General features: G+C 41.1%; 1 protein-coding gene across 1 annotated transcript in view; it reads left to right on the forward strand.

Moving 5' to 3' along the window:
• The window catches only part of ift80 (intraflagellar transport 80 homolog (Chlamydomonas)), a 157,779-nt gene that overhangs the window by 85,599 nt on the left and 48,445 nt on the right, over nucleotides 1-23,735 (forward strand). The window contains exons 9-12 of the mRNA XM_055646362.1: nucleotides 19,282-19,461; nucleotides 20,600-20,718; nucleotides 21,064-21,138; nucleotides 22,624-22,787. Of these exons, the coding sequence (XP_055502337.1) occupies nucleotides 19,282-19,461; nucleotides 20,600-20,718; nucleotides 21,064-21,138; nucleotides 22,624-22,787 (538 nt within the window). The remainder of the gene's footprint in view (nucleotides 1-19,281; nucleotides 19,462-20,599; nucleotides 20,719-21,063; nucleotides 21,139-22,623; nucleotides 22,788-23,735) is intronic.

Below are 23,735 nucleotides of genomic sequence, written 5' to 3' on the forward strand. Positions count from 1 at the left end.
TCTAAAATAGCCTGCTCTCTCGTTGGTTCCTCTACATGTTGATTTAGATAACTATCCCGCATACATTCCAAGAAATCCTCTTCCTCAGCACCCCTGCCAATTTGATTCACCCAATCTATATGTAGATTGAAGTCACCCATTATAACTGTTTTGCCTTTGTCGCACGCATTTCTAATTTCCTGTTTGATACCATCTCCAACTTCACTACTACTGTTGGGTGGCCTGTACACAACACCCACCAGCGTTTTCTGCCCCTTAGTGTTTCGCAGCTCTACCCATACCGATTCCACATCCTCCAAACTAATGTCCTTCCTTTCCATAGCGTTAATCTGCTCTCTAACCAGCAACGCTACCCCACCTCCTTTTCCTTTCTCTCTATCCCTCCTGAATATTGAATATCCCTGGATGTTCAGCTCCCAGCCTTGGTCACCCTGGAGCCATGTCTCCGTGATCCCAACTATATCATAATCATTAATGGCTATCTGCACGTTCAACTCATCCACCTTATTACGAATACTCCTTGCATTGAGACACAAAGCCTTCAGGCTTGTTTTTACAACGCTCTTACCCCTGATACAATTATGTTGAAAAGTGGCCCTTTTTGATTTTTGCCCTGGTTTTGTCTGCCTGCCACTTTTACTTTTCACCTTGCTACCTCTTTCTTCTACCCTCATTTTACACCCCCCCTGCCTCTCTGCTCTTGTACCCATCCCCCTGCCACATTAGTTTAAATCCTCCCCGACAGCAGTAGCAAACACTTCCCCAAGCACATTGGTTCCATTCCAGCCCAGGTGCAGACCGTCCTGTTTGTACTGGTCCCACCTCCCCCAGAACTGGCTCCAATGCCCTAAAAATTTGAATCCCTCCCCCTTGCACCATTTTTCAAGCCACGTATTCATCTGCAATATCCTCCTATTTCTGCTCTGACTGGCCCGTGGTACTGGTAGTAATCCAGAGATTATTACCTTTGAGGTCCTACTTTTAAGTTTATCTCCTAGCTCCCTAAATTCATCTTGTAGGACCTCATCCCTTTTTTTACCTATACCGTTGGTGCCAATATGCACCACGACAACTGGCTGTTCACCCTCCCCCTCCAGAATGTTCTGCAGCCGTTCAGTGACATCCCTGACCCTTGCACCAGGGAGGCAACATACCATCCTGGAGTCTCGTTTGCGGCCGCAGAAACGCCTATCTATTCCCCTGACAATTGAATCCCCTATTACTATTGCCCTTCCACTCTTTTTCCGCCCCCCTTGTTGATCATGGGGAACAAGGATATGGCGGACCAATTGAATAACTACTTTGGTTCCGTCTTCACTAAGGAAGACATAAATAATCTGCCGGAAATAGCAGGGGACCGCGGGTCAAAGGAGTTGGAGGAATTGAGTGAAATCCAGGTTAGTCGGGAAGTGGTGTTGGGTAAATTGAATGGATTAAAGGCCGATAAATCCCCAGGGCTAGATAGGCTGCATCCCAGAGTAATTAAGGAAGTAGCTCCAGAAATAGTGGATGCATTAGTAATAATCTTTCAGAACTCTAGATTCTGGAGTAGTTCCTGAGGATTGGCGGTTAGCAAACGTTTTTAAGAAGGGAAGGAGAGAGAAAACGGAATTACAGACCAGTTAGTCTAACATTGGTAGTGGGGAAACTGCTAGAGTCAGTAATTAAAGATGGGATAGCAGCACATTTGGAAAGTGGTGAAATCATTGGACAAAGTCAGCATGGATTTACGAAAGATAAATCATGTCTGACGAAACTTATAGAATTTTTCGAGGATGTAACTAGTAGCGTGGATAGGGGAAAACCAGTGGATGTGGTGTATCTGGACTTCCAGAAGGCTTTCGACAAGGTCCCACATAAGAGGTTAGTATACAAACTTAAAGCACACGGCATTGGGGGTTCAGTATTGATGTGGATAGAGAACTGGCTGGCAAACAGGAAGCAAAGAGTAGGAGTAAACGGGTCCTTTTCACAATGGCGGGCAGTGACTAGTGGGGTACCGCAAGGCTCAGTGCTGGGACCCCAGCCATTTACAATATATATTAATGATCTGGATGGAATTGAAGGATACATCTCCAACTTTGCGGATGATACTAAGCTGGGGGGCAGTGTTGGCTGTGAGGAGGATGCTAGGAGACTGCAAGGTGACTTGGATAGGCTGGGTGAGTGGGCAAATGTTTGGCAGATGCAGTATAATGAGGATAAATGTGAGGTTATCCATTTTGGTGGCAAAAACAGGAAAGCAGACTATTATCTAAATGGTGGCTGATTAGGAAAAGGGGAGATGCAGCGAGACCTGGGTGTCATGGTACACCAGTCATTGAAAGTAGGCATGCAGGTGCAGCAGGCAGTGAAGAAAGCGAATGGTATGTTAGCTTTCATAGCAAAAGGATTTGAGTATAGGAGCAGGGAGGTTCTATTGCAGTTGTACAGGGTCTTGGTGAGGCCACACCTGGAGTATTGCGTACAGTTTTGGTCACCAAATGTGAGGAAGGACATTATTGCCATAGAGGGAGTGCAGAGAAGGTTCACCAGACTGATTCCTGGGATGTCAGGACTGTCTTATGAAGAAAGACTGGATAGACTTGGTTTATACTCTCTAGAATGTAGGCGATTGAGGGGGGATCTTATAGAAAATTACAAAATTCTTAAGGGGTTGGACAGGCTAGATGCAGGAAGATTGTTCCCGATGTTGGGGAAGTCCAGGACAAGGGGGTCACAGCTTAAGGATAAGGGGGAAATCCTTTAAAACCGAGATGAGAAAAACTTTTTTCACACAGAGAGTGGTGAATCTCTGGAACTCTCTGCCACAGAGGGTAGTTGAGTCCAGTTCATTGGCTATATTTAAGAGGGAGTTAGATGTGGCCCTTGTGGCTAAGGGGATCAGAGGGTATGTAGAGAAGGCAGGTACGGGATACTGAGTTGGATGATCAGCCATGATCATATTGAATGGCGGTGCAGGCTCAAAGGGCCGAATGGCCTACTCCTGCTGCTAATTTCTATGTTTTGAGATTCCCGCGGTTTAAAAATAATTTAAGGGTGGAACTTGAATATTCATCTTGTGGCATGTTATGTTTAAAGTTAAAATATAACGTTGAAGTATACTTTCCAAGCATTTTAAAGAAGAGATTAATATAATGCTGATTATTCAGAACAAAGAAACTGGATACTTTGTAGAAACTAAACATAAAATGAATTACCTCCTTTTGAACTCTTTTTAGGTTTCCTGTTTGAGATTAATTTTCTCATTCATGCATTCGAGCATTTTCTTTGTCTTTGCCATTATTTTAACTTGGCATATATATTACTTCCTTTGAAGTTTCTGGTTTTCATTTATGAGGTTTCCTCCAAAATGCACCCCAAATGTATACAGTTAGTAAGGACACAGCAAGTTTAGACTCCAGTTGTCGATAGTTTCAGCATCGTGTGCACTGCACACGTGAATATTTACTTTTTAAAAATGAATTGCATTAAAACGATGTACTTTTCAAAGCATACAAAATTCTTTGAAGTCATAGTCATAAAGTGATAACATGTGAAAACAGGCCCTTCGGTCCAACATGCCCACACCGGCCAATAATGTCCCAGCTACACTAGTCCCACTTGCCTGCGCTTGTCCATATTCCTCCAAACCTGTCCTATCCATGTACCTGTCGAACTGTTTCTTAAATGATGGGATAGTCCCAGCCTCAACTATTTCCTCTGGAACAATTCCTATTAAATCTTTTCCCCTTCACGGTGAACCTATGTCCTCTGCTCCTTGATTCCTCTACTATGGGCAAGAGACTCTGTCTATCTACCCGATCTATTTGTCTCAAGTGTTTCCTCTACTGGGGCACTCGTTAGATGTCAACACTCATGCAGCACTCGTGTTGAATGTTGGCACTGAAATTACCTTTGTTCGTGTGAGAAACAGCATGAGCCACTCGGGAAGAATTACAGGGCCCTCCATAATGTTTGCGACAAAGACCCATCATTTATTGATTTGCCTCTGTACTCCACAGTTTGAGATTTGTAATAGAAAAAAAATCATATGTGGTTAAAGTGTACATTGTCAATTTTTAATAAAGGCCATTTTTTATACATTTTGGTTTCACCATGTAGAAATTACAGCTGTGTTTATACATAGTTCCCCCCTCCCCCCCCCCCATCCCCCCCATTTCAGGGCGCCATAATGTTTGGAACAAGTCTGTGATTCATGGACATCACCAGTTGCTGGGTGTCTTCTCTGGTGATGCTCTGCCAGGCCTGTATTGCAGCCATCTTTAGCTTATGCTTGTTTTGGGGGCTAGTCCCCTTCAGTTTTCTCTTCAGCATGTAAACGGCATGCTTAATTGGGTTCAGATCATGTGATTGACTTGGCCACTCAAGAATTTACTATTTTGTAGCTTTGAAAAACTAATTTGTTGCTTTAGCAGTATGTTTGGGATCATTATTTTGCTGTGGAATGTACCGCCAGCAAATGGGTTTTGAGGCATTCATTTGAACGAGCAGATAGGATGGGGGTCTATACACTTCAGAATTAATTATGCCACTACCATCAGCAGTTGTATCATCAACGATGATAAGTGAGCCAGTACCTTCAACAGCCATAGATGCCCAGGGCATAACACCCCCACCACTGTGTTTCACAGATGAGGTGACATGCTTTGGATCTTGGGCAGTTCCTTCTCTCCTCCATACTTTGTTCTTACCATCACTGATATGTTAATCTTCATCTCATCTGGCCACAAGACCTTTTTTCCAGAACTGTACTTGCTCTTTTAGGTACTTCTTGGCAAACTGTAACCTGGCCATCCTATTATTGCGGATAATCGGTGGTTTGCATCTTGCCATGTAGCCTCTGTATTACTGTTCAGTCTTCTGCGGACTGTGGTCATTGACAAATCCACACCTGATTCCTAAAGAGTGTTCCTGATCTGTCTGACCAGGTGTTTGGGGATTTTTCTTAATTATGGGGATTTTTCTTAACTATAGAGAGAATTCTTCTGACATCAGGTGTGGAGGTCTTCCTTGGCCTGTCAGTCCCTTTGCGATTAGTAAGCTCACTAATGCTCTCTCTTCTTAATGATGTCCTAAACAGTTGATTTTGGTATGCCTAAGGTTTGACTGATGTCTCTAGCAGATGTAATCTTGTTTCTCAGTTTCATAATGGCTTCTTTGACTTTAATTGGCACAACTTTGGTCCTCATGTTGATAAACAGCAATAAAAGTTTCCACGGTGATGGAAAGACTGGAGGAAAGACTAGGTGCTGAGAGCTCTCTTATACCTGCGTGAAGGAGGCAATTAAACACACCTGAGCAATTACAAACACCTAAGAAGACATGTGTCCCAAACTTTATTGTGCGCGGAAAGGGAGGTGGGGGAACCAAAATGTATAATAATGGCCTTTATTAAAATCTGACAATGTGCACTTTAACCACATGTGATTTTTTTCTGTTACAAATCTCAAATTGTGGAGTACAGAGGCAAATAAATAAATTATAGGTCTTTTTCTCAAACATTATGTAGGGACCTGTAGCTTTGCATAGTAGTTTAGCTGTTTAAACTACTAATTGAGGACTTTTCACTTATCTGTGGTGTATGTTCCACAGGAAGGGTCTTGGTATTCTAAACTGCAAAGGTTAATCTGATTAATACCCAACCATTTCTCCGGTTATCACCTTTGATCACTGGTGCTTCAGTGCTGGTCCTATTGGCTCAAAGGGCAAAATCACCAATTCTTAAACTTTTTCTTATGTCTTGTGCTCAGTAGAAATGAAGGTGCCTGTTTCTCTGGGCTTCCTGGCCCCAGGATCATTCCAAGTGGCAATGCCATATATCTCTTTTCAGTTCACTGCTGCATTAAGATGTCACCATTGTTCTCTGCTCACGGTGACAGGTCTTTAAAAGAAAAGACACAGAGTACTGGAGTAACCCAGTGGGTCAGGCAGCATCTCTGGAGAACGAATAGTTGATGTTTCTGGTTGGAACCCTTCTTCACACTGCAACACCTTCCCCAAGAATTGAAGCCCTCAATTGACAGAGGCAAAGTGATATGATTGTCATCATCCTGAAGGACCAAGATGTATTGATTGCATTCATATGGTGCTTTGTGCTCCCTTTCTGAATTCTGAGCTCCATGTGAATCACAAGGCTATGTTTCCTGAAGGGAAAGCTCGTAATTGATCGTGAGAGAAACCTTTTCATGACCAATGCCAAATATGCGGGGGATTAAAACATAGAATAGTTCAGTACAGGAATAGGCCCTTTGGCCCACCACGTCTGCACCAATCATAGTGCTAATGTTAAGTAATCCCATCTGCCTCTACATTGTCCGTAATCCACTATTTTGGATTATAGCCGTTCATGTGTCTGTTTAAATGCCTCTTAAATGTTGTAATTGTATCGACTTCCATCATCTCCCCAGGCAGTATGTTCCAGGCACTACCACTCTGTGCAAAAGAAACTCCTTTAAACTTTCCTCCTCTCATATTAAACCTATGCCCTCGATTATTTAACATTTGCATCCTGGGTAAAAAGATGGTATCAAATTCACATAGTAACCACTTTCTTAGCAGGCACCACAAACTGCCTACATTGCAGTTACTGAACCATGCTGACAATAAGAACCTTTGATATCTTTGGCTAGCCGCCCCAATCCACGCTCTGCATGAATCGGCTCCCAACTGTTAAAACAATTGACTTTGAACCACCGAGAGTCTGCCATCAGATTAGGAAATGATATGGCAAGTGATCCTCGGCCCAATGATATTGGCAGCCCGGTGGGTTGGATGGGATGAAAAGCAGAGAAAAATTATTTGGAGCATCTACCCAATGAAAGCTAGATAGGGCTCTTAAAGATAGCGGAGTCAGGGGATATGGGGAGAAGGCAGGAACGGGGTATTGATTGGGGATGATCAGCCATCATCACATTGAATGGCGGTGCTGGCACGAAGGGCTGAATGGCCTATTCCTGCACCTATTGTGTATTGTCTACTGAAAAATCAATGCCTGTGGTACCCTGGCCATAGGATGCCTTTGTGGCCCATGCTGTTATGGCCTGTCCCACTTAGGCGACCCCAGGGGACTATGCAGTCGCTACAGGTTTGCGAGTGCTTGCCGGGTAGTCGCCTTCATGGTCGTGAGGAGTTCCCGCATTCTGGGAACTAGTCGCGGCCTCGTTATGGTCGTCGCAACATGTTGAAAAAATTAGCGGCGACCAAAATTAAGCCGCCATGGAGAGTACGAGAATTCTCGTGCCGTAGGTGGGTCGCCAGGAGGACCTAGTGGGTCGCCAGGAGGCCGAAGGTTCTGACCGGTGAATTTCATTGGCTCATTGGGGGAAAAAAACGTAAACAGTACAGAACCAAGGATAACCGACCGGTAAGCTTCACAGCTGTGTATCTCTGGCTTCTTAAAAGTTGTTTCCACTCCTTCTCCCCCGTCTTTCCCTCTTCCCCCCCCCTTTCAAAGGACCTACGTGACCTTTCAAGTACACTGTGCTTTCACCGTCTTACAGCGCCAACCTTCCTGGACATCGCGGTGTGTGTCTGTATCACATTGGCTTTGCACCGTGTGAATTTCACTCAGACAGTGCTCTCCCCGCTTGCCCTTTCCCCCCGCCTGCATAACGGGCTGGTGAAGGAAGCGATGTGTGTGGCAGTCACTGTTCCACACTGACAGTTGCCGTTCCAGTCGCCGGTTTTACAGGCCTGAAAAATCGCCTAAGTGGGACAGGCCCATTAGTGGGGTTTGGTTGCACAAACGTACATCAGAGGTTTAATCGGACCATGGATTGCTCGCCATTTTATATCACTGCACCTACCTGCTGTTTTGTGTACTTGCCATACATATGTTCAAGAAACATATGTTTTTGATTAAATTCCTATGCATAGTGCACATTGTGTTATGCAAAATAATTTCTTTGCCTAACAATAGACGTTACAAATATTGCCAGTTGTAATCTCTATTTTACTTAATTACAGACAAAGGTGTAATGGAAAATAGTGGAGAATACTGTGACTTGTATTTTCTGGTCATTGGTGAAATTTCCAGAAAAAAAATGAACGTACGTTTTACAATACATTCAGCAATATACTTGCGGAAACTGCTGAGCAGTGTCCTTGGTGGCATGGCCCTGCACAATGAAAGGGCCTTTCATACTGTAAAGGGATCATGTGGGTCAGCCAAAATAAGCCGGCTGAGGCATATCCCCTGACTTAGCTCAAATTTTCAATTTCTCTCAAATCTAGAAAGCACTCTGAATGTTTCAGACCATTTACAGACCATTCAAAAACAAAAACGTTAAAAAAAATAATTCAAATAAAGAGTAAAAAAAAAAGTAAGTTAAATGATTTGGCCCATTATTAGTCACGTGTGTGACCACAATATGAAAATTTGTGGAATGCATCTCTTCTAATTCTGAAAGCATTACAGGTATATTGTTTTGTACTGTATATATGATTCATATTTTTTTCAAAGTTTATCAAGTGAAATTTTTATGTTATGCTGACAATGTTTGTTTAGGTTCAGAGGTCAAATATGACTGATCACGTGTGTGACCTCACACAGAAGCATTTTTTTCACAACCCAGCCTTATCTTACAAATTTTTAAATTTTAATTTTAAAAAGCTAGAATGTTCATATCTTTAGCAGACATGCATTATAGTTCTGTCGGTAGGAAAATGGCAACGAATAACATTAATCTCTTACAATAATTTTTTTAATATATTACTTTATGTGATGCCACCTAGTCACGTGAGTGACATTTGTGTTCATTTATCGATGAATGGCCCTTTAAGTTCAGCTAAAATGTTTTGATTTTTTTTTTAACCATTCCACAAAATTTAAACATCTGAAAAAAAATCCAAATCAACTATCAGAGATGTAGAATAAAATCTTAGAAAGATTAAAGGATTATCTTCAAACCAAAAATAATTGTAAGATTCATCTTGCAGTTAAAACTTTTAATTGAAACTATTGAATCCATTCTCTTCTGTTCACCCAGAGGGAAAAGACCAGTCAGTGTGCCATTCTCTTAACTGATGCAGGATCTTAATTAAACGTGAGACCTAAATGCATTAAGGTTCCTCGCCCAGGAGTTCTATGTGGAGTCCAGTGTCAATTGATAACCTCTACCCAATGACGGAAACATAAAAAATCTGTTTCATCTCTTGACGTTGTTGTCGGTTGCACCTACACTTTCCAGAAAAATCCAGACAATTGTGTTATTAAATACTTTTAAATTATATTTTCTTATTTTAACCTTTGTGGATTTTCTTAAATATTCAGCACCTTACTGGTTGGGCTTCTGCCAGAATCAATAATTGTACTCGAAATAAAAACATAATTTATGACTACAATACCAAAAAACTACAAATAGTGCTCATTGTATTGTAGAAACAAACACCTGCAGATGCTGGTTTATACCAAAGACAGACACAAAATGCTGGAGCAGCCAAGCGGGTCAGGCAGCATCTCTAGAGAAAAAGGATGGGTTGACGTTTTGGGTCGGGACCCTTCCTCATTTTGAAGAAGGGTCCCGACCAAAAACGTCACCTATCCTTTTTCTTCAGAGATGCTGCCTGACCCACTGGGTTACTCCAGCAATTTGTGTCAATCTCTGCTCATTGTATTCTTTCATGTTAGCTTAACCTATTTCATGTCATAATTCTTTAACATTGAGATTAATATGGCTGATTATGGTTTTCTGTTGTTGGATTTTATTAATCCTGTGAACATATTTTGCTGCTTTAGTTCATGTGTTTTTCATATCTGAATTATCTTATTGCTTTATATAAATTCACTTCATCGCGTGGTACTGAGGTATAAGACTGATGAAATAAACACATTGCAATAATCAACCACAAAAGCATCAACCACGGAATGGGAAAAAAAGTGACATTTCTCCTTGCAAATTTTGTGCATAATTAATTAAAGACGATACAATCACACTGAGACGTGATGTTTGCTTCCTTGCTGAATTAGTTTAGTTTAACGATACAGCGCTGAAACAGGCCCTTCGGCCCACCAAGTCCACGCCAACCAGCGATTCCCGCACATTAACACTATTCTACACACACTAGGGATAATTTACATTCATACCAAGCCAATTAACCTACAAACCTGTACGTCTTTGGAGTGTTGGAGGAAACCGAAGATCTTGGAGAAAACTCTTGCGGTCACGGGGAGAACGTACAAACTCCGTACAGACAGCACCCGTAGTTGGGAGCTGTAAGGCACCAACTCTACCATTGCGCCACCGTGCTACCCATCTTGCTGTTAAGATTCATTTACAAAGAATAATTACTGAATGAGATATTAAATTAATGGTATTAAACAAGGGCAAAAGGGCAAAACTCTTTTATACCTGCTGTGATATTATGTCATTCCTATTAGCTGTATTTACATTTTAACTTGTCTCCTCAGCGGATGTTAACTTATTCTGCTGGAAAATAATGACCTATCTTTTCTTTATTGTCCTTTCAAATAATTTTTATCATATAATTGTAATTTGGATCTTATTTATAGGCACTTGTACCAATTCAGCAATGACATCATCATTGTATCAGTGCCATATTCTTGGCTCATGAAGCTTGTCTCTTTAAAGTTTGAATTCTGATTATTATTTTGTTCATTTGCCAAGTGTTTAGAGACCTAGGCGATTTCACAGTTCCTGTCTACTGTAAAGAAATAAACTTGTATGACGAACTAAAATAATGAGGTTTCCAATAATCTATCAGAAATATATTTTTCCTTGCCCTGGGATTGTGTATTTTTGTTTATATAAGGTCTTTTCCCCTGAGACCTTTAAGATATATTTTAATTTAAACAAAAGAATTAAGGATAATTTAATCATTTATTTACAAAGGCACACATCCAGAGAACTACACGGAATATCAATTTGTAAGTGAAATTTAAATTCAACAGTGGTGCAATATTGCTAAAATATCTGTACCAAAGTAATGAAATTAATACAAAGGTACCAGATGACATGAGGACTTCCAGTGGCCAAATTTACTTTACAGCTGGTTAAAGGACTCATATAACATGATTGTTCAGTTTGTACATTTTGAAAACTATTTTATTTTTCGATTTGAGATTTGATTTTGTGTTTTTAGCCAGTAACGTGGGCCAAGTCCTAATTTTAACATCTGCTTTAAGAGTGTCAAATGAAAAATGACACTGCCTCCAGACAATGTAAGGTGGGTCGCAGAGTGATGCAAGATGGGTTTGTAATTTCAGTACTGGTGACAATAAAAAACAGACATCTTCAGAAAAAAAATCTATTCTAAAAGTAGTGAGGTTGCATAGAAACAAAGATACTGCCAACAGAACTGTCTTACCATCAGTTTGAAGAAGGGTCTCGACCCGAAATGTCACCCATTCCTTCTCTCCAGAGATGTTGCCTGTCCCGCTGAGTTACTCCAGCATAATGATGACCTCTGCATCACCACCCAACAGGAGAACTTCCAGAAGATCGAGTCTGTCCTGGAAAGCGCCCTCCAAGAGATGACAACCTACTACAATAACAACCACCTGAAACCCAACCCATCAAAAACCCAACTATGCAGCTTCCATCTTAAAAATCGAGATGCAGGAAAACAACTGAGCGTCTCATGGGATGGCCACAAACTCTCCAACCACCTCCACCCCGTGTACCTCGGAGTCACACTCGACAGGACACTCTCTTTCAAAACCCACCTTCAGAACACCAAAGCCAAGGTCAACACTCGCAACAACATCCTGCGCAAACTGGTAAACTCAAAGTGGGGCGCTGATCCACCAACCATCCGTGCAACTGCCCTAGCCCTGTGCTTCTCCACAGCTGAATACGCGTGCTCAAGCTGGAGCCGCTCCCACCACACCAAACTGGTTGACACAGCCCTCAACGACACCTGCCGCATTATCATGGGATGCATAAAGACAACGCCAGTCCCGTGCCTCTACGCCCTAGCTGGTATTGCCCCCCCCCCCCATATCAGACGATCCATCGTCGCCCAAGACGAGCGGAGAGCACAGGAGATCGATACCAGGCACCCCCTGCACGGACACACAGCACCTCCACCCCGACTGAAATCTAGAGCCAGTTTCTTGCAGACAGTCCCACCTCTCCAGACAACCAAAGAAACAGCAAGGACCAACATCTGGAAAGATGAATGGAACCAGCTCAACACACGAGCCCACGACTGGATGGAGAGAGGAATCACTCCGACTGAATGCCTCGCCAGCGGGCATGACCTCCCATGGCCAACCTGGAAGACCCTCAACAGATTATGAGTGGAGCAGGGGAGGTGCAAAGCACTTATGAAAGCATGGAACTACCAGGCAGAAGACACATGCAGCTGTGGAGCAGTACAGACAATGTCCCACCTACTGGAGTGTGACGACGCCCCCCAGTGCAGCCCCCAGGACCTGGCTGAACCGACCCGACCCGACCAGCTGTGACCTGCGCCAGATACTGGCAGAACGACATCTGAGATTGCAACGGACTCGAAGAAGAAGACTCCAGCATATTGTGTCTATGTTCGGTGTAAAGCAGCATCTGCAATTCCTTCTTACATCGACCTGTCTTCCCATCAGCATTAGTTGTACTCAATCCTCCAGTAAGACAGCTGCACTTAAAACACAAATAATCAATGTTTTCAGTTAATCTCTTTAAAAAGTTATTTGTGTTGAAGTGAGATACAGAATTACTTGGAATGTGCAGATTATAGAATAACTATTGACGAGGTTATATTGCTGATGGCAGTCATAACTGTGAAAATAAAGCAGATTGAAACTACTTTAAACAAGGCTGTGAAATAATTTAAGAGAGGGCAAAAGAAAACAAATATTTCAGTCATAGTCGTACAGCACGGAAACAGGCCCTTTGGCCCTACACGCCCATGTTGACTAAGATGCCCCATCTATGCTCTTCCCATTTGCCTGCATTTGGCCCTTATCCCACTAAACTTTTCTTATACATGTACCTGTCCCAATGTCTATTAAATGCTGTTATTGTACCAACCCCTACTACCTCTTCATTCTATATACCCACCACCCTCGTGAACAATGTGTTCCTATTAAATCTTGCCCCACTCACCTTAAACTTTTGTCCTCTGGTTTTTGATTCCCCTACCTTTAAAAAAAAAGTGCATTTACCCTAAATATTGCTCTCATGATTTTATACATCTCTATAAGGTTACACCTCAATCTCCTGTGCAGCATGAAATAAAGTTCTAGACTGCCCAACCTTTCCCAATAGCTCAGGTCCTGGCAATAGCCTTGTAAATCTTCTCTGCGCTGTTTTCAGACATCATTCCTGTAGCAGGGTGACCAAAATGTAACATAGTACTCCAAATGTGGCCTCGCCAACGTTTTGTACAACTATCCCAAATCCTATACTCAATACCCTGACCGATGAACTCCAAATGTACCAAAATGTACCTGTATAGGTTTAATGACCGAACAAAGCCTTCCAAGGAAGAACACTTTAAAGTTTGCTACCCAATGCATAAAGAACTTTCTCCTTGTTTCAGTCGGAAACACATGACCTCTAATGCTGAAAGTATGCCCCCTAGGACAAGATAGGCTGGTAGTAAGATAATTTGGGAAGTAGGCAACAGAGCCTGGCACTGTAAGTTGAGAAAAATTTGGAAGTGTAGAATGATTGGGGCTGGAGTTAATAAAATATGTGGGAAGAAGTCCATGCTTTGTTTAGTTTCATTGATGATTCTGATCAGGATCATTGGCAGGTACTGATCAAGTCCAAAGTGTTTATCCACTTTGGTGGCAAAAACAGGAAAGCAGACTATTATCTAAATGGTGGCCGATTAGGAAAAGGGGAGATGCAACGAGACCTGGGTGTCATGGTACACCAGTCATTGAAAGTAGGCATACAGGTGTAGCAGGCAGTGAAGAAAGCGAATGGTATCTTAGCATTCATAGCAAATGATTTGAGTATAGGAGCAGGGAGGTTCTACTGCAGTTGTACAGGGTCTTGGTGAGACCACACCTGGAGTATTGCGTACAGTTTTGGTCTCCAAACCTGAGGAAGGACATTATTGCCATAGAGCGAGTGCAGAGAAGGTTCACCAGACTGATTCAGGACTTTCATATGAAGAAAGACTGGATAAACTCGGTTTATACTCGCTAGAATTTAGGAGATTGAGGGGGGATCTTATAGAAACTTACAAAATTCTTAAGGGGTTGGACAGGCTAGATGCAGGAGGATTGTTCCCGATGTTGGGGAAGTCCAGGACAAGGGGTCACAGCTTAAGGATAAGGGGGAAATCCTTTAAAACTGAGATGAGAAAAACATTTTTCACACAGAGTGGTGAATCTCTGGAATTCTCTACCACAGAGGGTAGTTGAGGCCAGTTCATTGGCTATATTTAAGAGGGAGTTAGATGTGGCCCTTGTGGCTAAAGGGATCAGTGGGTATGGAGAGAAGGCCGGTACGGGATACTGAGTTGGATGATCAGCCATGATCAGATTGAATGGCCGAATGGCCTACTCCTGCCTACCTATTTTCTATGTATCTATGTATAGTATTCAAAACCGGAGATCAAGGATGCAGTCATATCCCAGCACTTACTTAAGGGATTGCACCCAAACATTCTTCACCAGGTTAGTTATGGTTGAGGGATTCTCCTCCATTCAGAAGAGAATGGCTGCAAGATGAAAATGTGTCAAGATTGGCATAGTAGTGCAGCTGGCTTCACAATGCCAGGCGCCCGGGTTCAATCCAACCTCTGGTACTGTTTGTGTGGAGTTTGCAACGTTGTTCCTGTGACCACATGGGTTTCCTCTGAGTGCTTCATCTTCCTCGCACATCCCAAAGATGTGCGGGCTTGTTGATTAATTGGCCTCTGTAAAATTGCCCCTGGTGTGTTGGGAGTAGTTGAGAACATGGACTAACCAGTGTGAACAGATAATCTTTAAGAAAGAACTGCAGAGGCTGGCAAAATCGAAGGTAGACAAAAGAAATGCTGGAGAAACAGCGGGTGAGGCAGCATCTACGGAGAGAAGGATTTGGCGACGTTTCGGGTCGAGACCCTGCTTCAACTGATCGATGGTCAGTGTGGATTCGGTGAGCCGAGAGGCCTGTTTCCATGATCTATCACTAAAACCCCAAATTTAGCTTTACTTTGTACACTGGGTGTATTTGAAAGCTTCAGTTTTTAAATTTCACTTTTTAACAGTTTGATTTTTTGAATATTAATTCTAGCTTTTGGCTGCTTTAACAGTTGTCTAAGCTTGGTGAATGTTTCAGCCAACTATCTAAGTATCTAAAGTTTCTTTGACGGGGACTTTCCTGCATGCCCCATCCAAACTCTCCCTCCTGCCCAATACCCCCCTCTTCCAAATACCCCAACATGAAGAGAGAATTTGAGTCGTGGTGCAAGGCCTTGTCATTAAAGATAACGCTGCCGATGTTCAGCAAGCTTCTATCAGGTGATGTGATCATGTGATCGGTTAGCATCTGAATGCAATTTCTTGGTTGTTCGTTTGATGCACAATACAAATAGTGTTCTGTGGCAGGGAAACAGTTAAATTTCAATTTTAGGGAATTGAGTAGCTGCCAGCCACCTGCATATATAAAATGCTGATTTTCTTGGTCAAAAGGCATCAGATTCTTGTCAGCTGCATTTGTGGATAAGACCATGTGGAGGCATACTCGAGTGTAGACAACAGAAAGCGATTGTTTCATTCCTAGTAGCCACTTTTAAGCTGGCCTAAAGGAACTCCATTTGCTTAACATCTTTTTTCCATCCCATCTGATTCAGAATAGTTCAGTTTGCCCATTAAAGAAGGTCAGAGTTGATGACTGTTGATTGCGCAGTAATACTACACATTACAATGTTCTCTTGTGTAAGGGTGCAAGAGAACGGTTGACTGGAAGTTAGATAATTCTTTTGACAGTGATTTAATTGCATGTAAAGATCTAAATTGTTGGACCAAAATATTACAGATGACAGATTACCACAATACATTACACATAATTACAAATTAATGTTTCTTGAATAGTAATGGTTATCATTTCGCTACATTTCATTGCATATTTTATCTGATTGTACCAATGTTAATTGTCTAGTAGATTTTCCAGACATTTTCTCACCTAAATAGGAATGTATATAAACACAAACATAAAGTAAACCTACAATACAGGGTTAACTGCTGTTCCCTAACAATTGCATTGATAATGTATGAAGTGGTATATTAACAATCAATAACCATTTGCAAAGGTAAGCATATATCATTGTTGCTAAGACCATTCATTTAGGAAGGAAATGCCAATATTACACTCTGTCTAATAAAACGGATTTCAGCAGAAATATTTGTCAGGATTAAAAAAGGACCGTTAGAATATATTTTAATCGGTTTGTTATTGTTACATGTGACTTTACTGTGCATGCTACCCAGGCAAATCATACTACACAGGAATATATCAGGGAGTGCTAAAAGGAAATTAAAAAGAGTACAATGTTACAGCTACAGAGAAAGTGCATATAAAAATAGCGCAGGGGTTGTAATGGGCTAGATTGGAAGGCCTGGAATTCATCCTAAGCAAATAATAGGCCCATTCAAGTATATTAACAATAAGGAAGAAGCAGATGGTACATGCTTTTAAGCTTTTGTATCCCTGACGGGAGAGATGGGAAGAAGGAATGACCAGGATATGAGAGATCCTTGAGTAGGTTGGCTGCTTCCGCAAGGCAGCATGCGGTATAGATGGAGTTGATGAGGGGGGAGGCTTGTTTACATGAAGGGCTGGGCTGCGTTCACAACTCTCTGCGTTTTCTAGTGGTCGGGCAGAGCAGTTGCCACACCAAGCTTTGATGCATCCTGTTGGATGTCTTTTATGGTGATTCAATAATTCAATGATATTTAATGTCACTTGTACCTAGGTATAGTGAAATTCTTTGTTTTTGCATACAATGCACAAAGTACACAAAGAGTCGCTACATATCCGGCACCGACAAAGTTACAAAATACTCATTATAGTCCTGATGGTCCCTCGTTGTTTACAGCGGCCCACTCACCACCGGGTCCCTCTTTATTCTCAGACCCCCCCTTCCAGAGTTCCTTTTTGTTCTCAGCGGCCCCCCTCTCGCTGGATCCCCAGGTCAAATTTTTAGTGTTGTCTATTATGTATATTACTGTTCTCAGATATCTATAGAAATTGATGAGTCATTGGAGACATTGAGTCATAGAGACAGACAGCACGGACAGACATGCAGATATATGCTTCAATATCCTTCCAACAACAGAGTGACCAAAACTGAGCACAATAGTCCAAATGCAGCCTCACCAAAGTCTTGTACATCCATAACATAACATTCCAACTTCTGTACTCAATATCATGACTAATGAAAGCCAAGGTACTCAATTCCACCTTTTCCTCCCCATCTACCTCACGAGGGCCCTGCCATTCACACGCCAAATTTTGATTAGCCTTCTGAGGAAGTAGATGTGTTGGTGTGCTTTCTTGGCTGCAGCATCAATGTGGTTTAACCAGGAGAAATTGTTGATGATATTTATACCTAGGAACTTGAAACACTTGATTATCTTCACTTCAGCACCTTTGATACAGACTGGGGCATGAACTCGACTATGCTGACATTAAGGGAGAGGTTGTTGAATTGATACCATGCTGCTAAGCTTTCTATCTCCTACCTATTTTCGTATTGCTTTATATAAGTGTTTTTTCTTGGTTAGAATAGAATAGAATGCCTTTTATTGTCATTCAAACAACTTGGTTTGAACGAAATTGCATTTTCTACAGTCTTACATTACAAAAAAACCCAAGACCCACACTCAACACAGTCCACACAAACATCCATCACAGTAGATCTCCAACATCTCTTCACTGTAATGGAAGGCAAAGCCCCTTTGTTCTTCTCCCGCGGTCCAGCAGTCCAACTGCAGCATCGAGGCGAACTGGGGCACCGATGTGGTAAGTCCTGTGGCCGTTTAAGCCACGGCGGGCGATGTTAGGCCCCGCTCCGAGTCCTTTAAACCCCGCGATACCAGCGGGGGAAGTTGCCGTTGCGGGAGCTCCGAAAAGCGGTCTCCCACCAGGGACCTGGGAGCTCCCGATGTTCCTGTCCACCGGGCCTGTGGCCGGAGCCCCCGAAGTTCCGAAGTCGGGCCGCAGCCGCGCGCCACCACAGCTCTCCCCGCTCCGAAGACGGCCAGCTCCGCGATGTCAGGTCCGCAGGCTCCGCGACTGGAGCCCTCAGGTTGGTCCCGGCCGGAGGCCACCGCCGGCTCCACGATATTAGGCCCAACGACACCGGAGACCCAGCAGGGAAAAAGTCGGGTCCCCGTACAGGGAAGAGATTAACGGTTTCACCCACAGCCCCCAGCCCCCACATATAAACAGCTAAACAAATAATGCAAACTACTCAAGACATACATTTAAAAAGACAAAAATAAAGCCAGACGGTCTGTGGTCGTCCGCTGCCGATAGGCGCTGCCACACTAACGATTGTTCATAAGTGTCTGAATTGTCAGAGATGAAGTGTCAGTGTACGTCCTACTTGTTCTGAACACAATGATGAATCTGCAACATGTCCACATGAGAAGAAAGTTTAGGCAGAGAAACTGTCCTTTTTGCACTAGATGTTTTGCAAGGATTGTATGTTGAGGATGGGAATTCTGAGGAATGGGTGATGACTGTTTTGAGATAGAGAGCTATATTATTTGAGCAGACGGAGCTGGTAAGGTAAGTTGAATGCTTGGCAATTTAGTAAAGATTGTGCGAATGACGCTGGAGGCAGACTTTGTGAATAAGATTCAAAAGTGCGCAATAGAATATAAGAGTGAAACTAAAGATATGGAATCAGCATCCTGGAGATACCATCGTGCACAGCCATGGTGCACAGGGTTTGATTATTATTGGGGCATCATTCTATTATCAGTAGTTTTGAGATTCTTCAGATATGGGGCCGCAACCATGCAAGTGAGTACTTCATTACATTCTTGACCAGCTTTATAGATGGTCAACACTCTTTTACCCAGTGGGTCAGGCATCTATTGCTCAATATTCAGATCCTCCACTGCTTCAATTAAGTTAAATTAAGCTGTTAGACATTGCTAACTCCTAGAAAGTTAATGTTGGGAGACCTTGGAGAAGGCATTGCGGATAATGGGGCAATGGCTAAGCTGACTATTGTGCAATATGGTCATCATCGCACACTGATGTGGAACAAGTATTACGTATCGTTCTTAAATGTGTTATACTCATTTTGCAATGGAAGCATGGATATTCTAACTACAATGCAGTTAAATGCTATCTTTTTATGTTACAGTGGTCCTACGCACTTGAAAAGCCAAATACAGGAAGTGTATTCAACATTGCTTGGTCTGTTGATGGCACACAAATAGCTGGCGCTTGTGGAAATGGCCACGTGATCTTTGCCCATATCATAGAGCAACGTTGGGAGTGGAAGAATTTTGAAATCACATTGACAAAGCGAAGATCAATGCAGGTATAGTCATTTTAAATAACAAATTCACATGCGTGACGTATAAAAAAGAATGTCATGGAAACTGAATTGCGTAGATGTTTTTGGTGGCTGCATAAGTGGTTTGTAACACAAAAGTGCTTGGGACACGTTTTGGGGCGAGACACATCTTCGGACTGAGAGACAGAAAAGTTTCCCTCTCCTCTGACTCTGGCCAAAGAAGGGTCTTGACCCAAAACGTCACCCATTCCTTCTCCAGAGATGCTGCTTGTCCCGCTGAGTTACTCCAGCATTTTACAGTCTTATCTTCAGTGTAAACCAGCATCTGCAGTTCCTTCCTGCATAAATAATTAGTTGAAAGGAATGAAGGAGGAGACATTGGGCTGAGAATAATGGATGAGTATTACATACGTGTGTGGGCATTATGTTCTGAATATCTTGATTCCATTTTTTTAATCATTCTATGTTTAATTGAAACATACAGACATAAATCCAATGGACTGATCAGGATTTGGCCCTCCACCCAGACTACCCCAATGGTCATCTCTTATCTGGGTTGGATGTGGAGAGTTCATTGAGCTGATTCTCTACTCCTGGATTTGGCCACCATGTACAATCTTCAATGTGGAGTTCAGCCATATAGCAGAGTGAAAGTTGTGCAAATGTGCGTCATTCAGCTTATCCTAGACCTACACCGACCGGATCTGCATTATTCTGGGACATATTTCCTTATGAGCCTCTGAATTCCAGAGGTTCCCTTATTTTCAGCTTGAATTTGGTAACATTAAAAATTCCCTGAAATACAGTGGTGCAGGTTACTGGGTAAAATCTCAGAGTCCAGCAACAAAGTCCTGACTCGCTGCAGAGCCTCAAGTAACATAGTGGAATGACATGGTTAGACGGATCTAAAAATCTTTGACACCTGGCAAAGCCACCCCTTTAGCTTTGTAGGCTGTCAAAGCTGTGTTATGTTTCTATATATCAATGCCATTAATTACTGGTAAAGATTAGATAAATATTATAAACCCATTCAGTAATTTGAGATTCTGGCTTTGAATGAGAGTCCCAAAATTTGCCAGCACTTATACTGAGTGTTGCCAGCAGTTTCACGGGGAACTGAAGCTTGCTCCGAATGATTAATTTCTGATTGTGTTCCAAACAGGTGCGGAATGTGTTGAATGATGCATTAGATGTCTTAGAATTCCGTGACAGGGTGATAAAGGCCTCATTGTCCCAAGGGCATTTGGTAGTTGTAACCACGCTGCAATGTTATGTGTATAGGTAAGTCCATTTCTCTTTGCAAATTAACTATAGCCCTTTGGCAAAGCAACCTTGCCTTGAAAGTCCTTGTCAATTACATATCTCCTAAAGGAAATCTAAATCTCAATAGTTCTATTTCACGGCAATAATCCAAAACTGATATGTCAAAGGATATTTTTATGGGATTTGCCATGCCATGTTTTGATTTTGTTCTTCTTGAAAAAAAATATACTTGGCCAAATCTGTTAAAGTTAGATGTATATAATGTGCAATATGCTTTAAAATGTCTTGCACTCAATTCCTTTCCTAATCCCAGTGTTGTGAATTTATGAAGTATACACAGTTTGTCACAATGTTTTATTTCAGTACAAAGAATTGGAACACTCCACTTGTATTTGACCTGAAAGAAGGTACTGTTAGTTTAATTCTACAGACACAGAGGTAAGCAATGGCTTTTAATAAAGATATTTGTTAGCAGAGCTTTTACATATGTAAAGGCATTAGCTCGTAACTGAAATAGCTTTTCATACTTATGTGAAACTGTATCTTAAGTTTAAAATAAATCGAGGAAAATTGTTTTCTTAACTATGGCTTGATAATGGCAAAAAAACCTTTACTTAAATTTTGGAAAAATTCACCCACCCCAATGCTTAAAATGTGGATCACAAGCATGTCTGAAATGTTACATCTCGAAGATATGAGATTCGTCCTAGCAGGAAAATCAGAACAATTCTTAAAGATATGGTCTCCTTTCATTGATTTATTACGTATAATATGGTGCAACATAACTCTGGAAATTAACTGTTTCAGAACTGGGTGAGGGGTGTGGAAAGATGATGTAGGTATATTCCTTTTCTTTTTCAATTTGTTTTTCTTTTTTTTTGTTTTTCCTTTTTTTTCTCTTTTTTTCTATATCTTTATGGGTTCTTTCTCTATATCTATCCACAAACTACCAATTGTTAACCTCTGGGGCTTACATATCACTACTTTCCCTAATCTTTTCTTTTCTCTTTTTTTCTTGCTACTGTTATTTTTCTATTGTTAAATTTAAAACAAGAAGTTGTACACAAAATGTATTATGTTATATGCCACGGTTTATACGACGGTACATTGCTTCTAATAAAAATATTTAAAAAAAGAAGAAAAAAAGTTTAAAATAAATCATAATGTTATAAACATTCAAAAATTGATTGTGCTTTCTGACTAAGATGCATTAAATATGAAAATAAATTTTACAAAATATACAAATATCAACAGAAGTTTACTGTAATGATCAAAGTTTATTTCTTAAAATGCCATTATGTAAAATTATATTTTGTTCAAAGCTCAAATTATCATAATTTTATCAAGTATTTAAAATTGTGTTTTGTGCTGAATGTAGTAAATATTATAGAAATTACTTTGATATAATTTTCTTACATAAACCAATAAGGTTAGTATCACAAGCAATTCTAGTTTTCCTATCAATATGATATTTAAAAAATATAGTATTTGCTGTTGCAACTTCTGTAGAATACTTAGGTGAATCACTATGTGTACTGCAGAAATGTACTGAACTACAGGCTATGCAGGGCTGGGCCGAGAAACATGGTCAAAAGCACCTTGGCGCATGTTAGGATAACTATCACTTGGTCATTCCCCTCGTTGTGAAATGGTGTATGTTGTAGAGGCAGAGAACCTAAAAATGGGAGGAATTAATACTGCATTTTAACAAGGGAGTTAACCATACAATAATGTAATTGTGCATCTGATTAGTAATACTTTGCAGTAAAAACATCATTTGTATGTTACAGAAGACATATCCAAACCTGTATAGCTATTATATCCAATTCAATTATATGAAATTTGTAGTTTTATGTTTTGAAATTGTGATTTTTACTTTTCAGAAATCGTAGCAGCGTCTTTAATATTTGTTTATTTGCACAGGCATTTTCTACTTCTTGATGGAGCTGGGATTTATTTGTACTCGTATGAAGGTCGTCTCATTTCTTCTCCAAAGTTTCCAGGGATGAGAACTGACATACTGAGCTCCCAGACTGTTTCCCTCAGCAATGATACGATTGCAGTGAGAGATAAGACTGATGAAAAAGGTATAGTAGAGTATAGAAATAACAGTGGCAGCCATAATTTTGTATAGCACCCTTAACGAAGCTAAATGTATCATGGTATTTCGCTAATGGACTATCAGACAAAATTTGACATAAAACCATTGGTTTATGGAGCATAGAACAAATATGGTGTGCTGGAGATGTATTGATATATTTCAAGTTATTTTTTGTGTTAAATTAAATTTTCATTTCCCAATAGATATTTCTTAAAGAATTCAGAGCTATTTAGTACAATGTTTTGTATTCGGTTCCTCTCTTGAGGAAAAACAAATTGGGTTATTAAGCTAGGATTCACCCCCGTATTTGCTGAGTACAACTATTTTTGCAATCATACAATTGATTCATGGAAACGACAGAACAGAAGGAAAGTGATGAGGTGTAGTTCCTTCAGTGAATAATATAAATGGAAAAAATCATGAGGCTGATCCCTGGTGTCAAAGGTCTGTACCATGAGGTATAACTTGAGTAACTTTTCAATCTCAAAAGGACATAATTGGGAGATGATTGGATTGCGGTATTACTCTAAACTATATTGTAGATGTTGAACAAATGGGAACCAGTTCTGACTAATGTAAGTCAGATGTATGATTGAAGTCAGGAAGTACTTGTTAAAATCAACACTTAAAAAGTAAGGAATCATTGAGGCCAAAGCCCAGGAGTTATTATATAAATATTTCCATATATCATTGGGAGGTATGGTAATACATTTATGGGTACCTTGATGGGCCAAAGATCTTCCTTATCCAACTCTGTTGTGTATCGTTTGACTTTGCATGTACACATTTTGAGTTAAATTTAACACCCGTTTATTCAGGATTTTGTCTGGATCAAGTGTGGTCATAACATGCTCTTGTTAGTGCTTGTGGTAATGGTTCATGAAAATCTCTTTTGGGTCAGGGAAAATAGATGAGGGATTGATTTGAACTGCCA

Source organism: Leucoraja erinacea, chromosome 14, assembly GCF_028641065.1.
Source record: "Leucoraja erinacea ecotype New England chromosome 14, Leri_hhj_1, whole genome shotgun sequence".
Taxonomy (NCBI): domain Eukaryota; kingdom Metazoa; phylum Chordata; class Chondrichthyes; order Rajiformes; family Rajidae; genus Leucoraja; species Leucoraja erinaceus.